Source organism: Aegilops tauschii, chromosome 2 (assembly GCF_002575655.3).
Source record: "Aegilops tauschii subsp. strangulata cultivar AL8/78 chromosome 2, Aet v6.0, whole genome shotgun sequence".
NCBI lineage: Eukaryota > Viridiplantae > Streptophyta > Magnoliopsida > Poales > Poaceae > Aegilops > Aegilops tauschii.
In genome coordinates this window covers 373,129,874-373,134,414 of record NC_053036.3, presented here as the reverse complement: position 1 = coordinate 373,134,414, position 4,541 = coordinate 373,129,874, and the positions used below count along the sequence as shown (strand labels likewise).

The window sequence follows — 4,541 nt, the reverse complement described above, 5'->3', positions numbered from 1 at the left end:
TTCTGTAATAGGCAAACAGAGAGTTGGTCACGCAAACTCGGTGGGACCAATCGCTCATTTCGGTGAGACCGAAACATTACGAAGAGGAAACAGAGAGTTTGCATTGCGAACTCGGTGGGACCGATCGCTCATATCGGTTATACCGAAATGTTACGAAGGTAAACAGAGAGTTAGCAATCCCATCTCGGTGAGACCGAGATCCCTATCGGTGAGACCAAACTGATTAGTGTTTCTGGCAGTGGCTATGTCGAATGAACTCGGTGGTGCCGGATAGATCAAATCGGTGGGGCCGAGTTTGACTTTAGGTTTAGGACATATGTGGATATGAGAAAGTGGTTGAGGGATTTTGGAGCATATCACTAAGCATTTTGAGCAAGCAAGCCATTAAGCAACACCTCATCCCCTTTTAATAGTATTGGCTTTTCCTATGGACTCAATGTGATCTTGGATCACTAAAATAAAAATGTAGAGTCTTTAGATTTTATGCTTATGTGTCACTCAGTAAGAACATTCATATATGATCATGTTGTGAAAAAGAAACCAATTATGCAAACATTGCCTTTTTGTGTTATGCTATTAATTTGATGGACCAGGCCCCCAATATTTCAGCTTGTGATGTACTCCCTCTGTAAACTAATATACGAGTGTTTAGATAACTAAAATAGTGATATAAATGCTCTTATATTAGTTTACGGAGGGAGTATATATATTTTCAGTTGGAAACTCAAGTTGTCCCTGAAGCCCACCATCTAACTACACCCATGCCAACCCCTTTAGCCCTCCAAGGCCAATATGTGTCCTTAGCATTTTGAGGGGTCCACATTCCTAGTCCAGGCCATGCCAATCATTGAACTTTCTGAAATGATCATCTTGAAAGAGTATTAGTTCAATGAGCTATATGTTGTTAGGAATTACCAAAACCACCCAGGGATTAGTTGCACTTTCATACGACGCAGGTGTAACACTCGGTGTTTAACGAGTTCAGGCCCCTCTCGGCAGAGGTAAAAGCCCCACGTCTCGTGCCCTGAGGCTTGCTTGGATTTGATGGGTATGGTTACAAAGATTATTCACTGCCTGGTTATGGAGTAGGTGCGGCTTATATAGAGTGTGCTGCAGCCCCATGTCTCCCACGCCGCCGAGGCAATAAATCATTGAATGAGTCAGTTACTAGTCTAATGAGCCTCTACTACAGTAGTTACATGTAACGGTAGCTATAACTCTATTTAGTGGGTGATTTAGGATTCCTCGACCATTGCAGCTCCTACGCCGTCCTCTTGCCCTCTTATGTCTGAGTGACGATCCATCAGCCGGGTGACATGTGATCGTTCGAGTGCCCTTGAGTTGTCCAAGTGAACTTCGTGATGTGTGCATCTGAATGTTGGTATGGTCCAGGGACCTACCTATGTTGGTGATGGGCCCCATGTGGGTTCCAAATGATGGGTCATTGACCCTACCTGGAATAGGTGACCACATCAGAGGCCTCCTACATGCCCATATCAACGTTGGTCGCCACCCCCTTGTTAGCTTCCGGGTTGGGCGAGTTGACCTTATCGTCGCAATCCAACTGGATGATCTCAGTCGGCGCTGCCCAAGCACACAGGTTAATGTATCAATAAAAGTCAATTGGATGGAAATCCAGAAGTCTAAATCAGTCAGTGTGCCGTACCTTTGGAGGTGGCGACGTCCGCCGCATCGGTCTTGCCCTGACCCAAGTTGGGGGCCTTTGGATCCAACGACGTCGTCGATGTCTCGTTGCTGCAAAACATGATATCACTCGATCGTCAGCTGAGTCAAGATGACAATGGACAAAGACTTGGAAAGAACACTTACGTCAACGCTACCAACACTGTCACCTTGATCCGGGGCACATCGGCCTTGCGAGGCTTGGAGGCGATTTGCTTGGGTGGTTTGGGCTGCTTCTCGGCGGAGCTCTCCGCTTCAGCATGCCCACGCTTCGAGCTACGCGTCATAAGACACGAGGCAGTTGGCTACTGAGCTCCTCCCGCCTTAACACTCAGGTCATGCAGCGCCTTGGAGCGGGGCTCCCTTGGGCCATCTGATGACGGCGAAGACTCGGCCTCCTCCCCCTCCTTGGTGCTCTCGTCCTCATCACTCTCCTCATCTTCATCATCGTCCTCCTTCGAGTACTGGGGCTTGGTGTGACTCGTCACATCCACAGGGACCGGTCGACCACCTATATGTCAGAGATCAGATGCTGGAAACTCTGGGGAAGCAAAGGCACCACAACACGGAAGTTAGTTGCGCAAGAAATAATCTATGGACGGTCCGACTAGTCACAAAAGGGATTACCTCGACTGGCTGCATGTCCTTGGCATAGAAAATGGTTCACGCGCTACTAACTTTTTTTTTAACCGGGCGTGCCCCTTTCCATTTAAAATAAACGAAAATACAACAGTCTCCGATACAGCCAGGAAGCAAGGAAAACACGCGCTACTAACTAGTAAAAGAGATCAATCAATCATTTGTTGCTTTCTAGACTTTCAAGATTTCAGATCTCCATAACTTTAGCTTTGCGTTAGATCCACATCTAGCCAAAATATCCTTGTCCCGGTGAAGTGGCAGAATACATACTCCAGGCCCTCCGCTGTTTTCTGTAGGCATGTAGGAGTACTAGTAGATTCGCTTGTTCACTTTATTAATTCCTCCATCTCAACAAAAGGTGACATTATAGGCTTAAGCTACCACGATCTTTTATTGTACTTTTTGCGAGTGAAGCTACCTCGAAATCAACAGATTTATTTCAATATGGAGGTGACAGGGGACGAAGGGTGGCGTGCGTTTAGACTAGAAACCACATGCAAGCATATGCCAAACCAAGGTGGTGTGCGTTGGAAATCAGAACACATGCATCCTCCTTTCCTGCCTTGGTGCGTACGGCGGCGTCAGCCCAGCATATTCAAGTGCTGTGAAGACCAGATGCACAGGGACATTAGGCCAACTTCACCGCGCGACCCCAAACGGACGTTCGTTTTGTCCGGATTCTGTCCGTTTGGATAGGGATTTGGGGTCGTGTCCGGGCGTGTCCTGGGATGCGGTGGCCGTGCGCCCAGCGCGCGGCCGCATCCATTTGCCCCATCCTATCCGTCAGGACCAAAAATGCCCATATTCTCATCACAACTAGTTTGCACGTCCAAATATTTGTCTGAAAATTAAAATAGTTTTACAACCCAATTGAAATTGTCCTTAATAAAAAAGTTTTACAACCAAATCGAAATTGTCTTGACTGAACATAAAATGAACCAATACGTCTATTGGTTGCCAATGTGATCCCACACGTGCTCAACCAAGTCATTTTGAAGATTCAAATGACTGTGCCAATCACGCATCTCACGGTGGAATTGCACAAATTGTTCAAATGTGGCCGGGTCTTGGTGCAGGGGCTCATTATTTTCACCTTGATAATCAAATCCTTGGTCGAAGATACTCTCATCACGCTCGTCCTCGACGATCATGTTGTGCATGATCACACAAGCAGTCATCACCTCCCAAAGCTTCCTTTCATCCCATGACAGTGCAGGGTTTCGAACGATACCCCACCGGGATTGAAGCACGCCAAAAGCACGTTCCACATCCTTTCTAGCACTCTCTTGCATTTGGGCAAATCTCTTTCTCTTCTCACCTTGGGGTTTCAAGATTGTCTTCACAAAAGTTGACCACTGAGGATATATACCATCAGCTAGATAGTATACCTTGTTGTACTGGTGGCCGTTGATCTCAAACTTGACAGGTGGGGAGTGGCCTTCTGCAAGCCTTGCGAAGACTGGAGAACGCTGCAGCACGTTGATATCATTGTGAAACCTGCCATGCCGAAGAAAGGATGCCATATCCAAAGATCCTGCGAAGCCACCGCTTCTAATATGACAGTGCACGCGTTGACATGCCCCTTGTACTGGCCCTGCCAAGCAAATGGACAGTTCTTCCACTTCTAGTGCATACAATATATGCTGCCAAGCATGCCTGAAAAGCCTCTAGCTGCGTTGGTCGCCAACAATCTCTCTGTATCAGCTGCAGTTGGCTGCCTCAAGTACTCTGGGCCAAACACCTCGATCACAGCCTGGCAAAACTTGTACATTGACATCAGACATGTTGTCTCACTCATACGCACATACTCATCCACCAGATCGCCTGGAATTCCATATGCAAGCATGCGGATGGCTGCGGTGCATTTCTGGTAAGAGGAGAATCCAAGCTTGCCAAGGGCATCCGTCTTGCACTCGAAGTATGGGTCATGAGCAACCACTCCCTCTCGGATACGATTGAACACATGCCTTGCCATTCGAAAACGGCGACGGAATTTATCCGACTTAAAGAGCGGGGTGTTGAAAAAGTAATCGGCATAGAGCAGGGCGTGGCCTCTCTCCCTGTTGCGGTTCAGGTTAGGAGCACGGCCAGGGACTGACCCCCTGTACCGAGGATGCTGCCGTTGAATATGGTCGTGAACGACCAGTGCAGCCACCACAAGATCGTCATCATCCGACGACGAATCGTCCGATGAACAAAGGAAGTGATGGAAGAAAAAC

The 4,541-nt window shown here is 47.7% G+C and overlaps 1 protein-coding gene across 1 annotated transcript; it reads right to left on the bottom strand.

Moving 5' to 3' along the window:
* Positions 1-1,988: 1,988 nt before the first annotated feature.
* Positions 1,989-4,297, bottom strand: LOC141041045 (uncharacterized). Its single transcript, XM_073507156.1, has 3 exons — positions 3,958-4,297; positions 3,416-3,781; positions 1,989-2,194 (listed from the first exon to the last, which is right to left on the bottom strand). The coding sequence occupies exons 1-3, from the start codon at positions 4,295-4,297 to the stop codon at positions 1,989-1,991; spliced, it is 912 nt and encodes a 303-aa protein (XP_073363257.1).
* Positions 4,298-4,541: the final 244 nt, after the last annotated feature.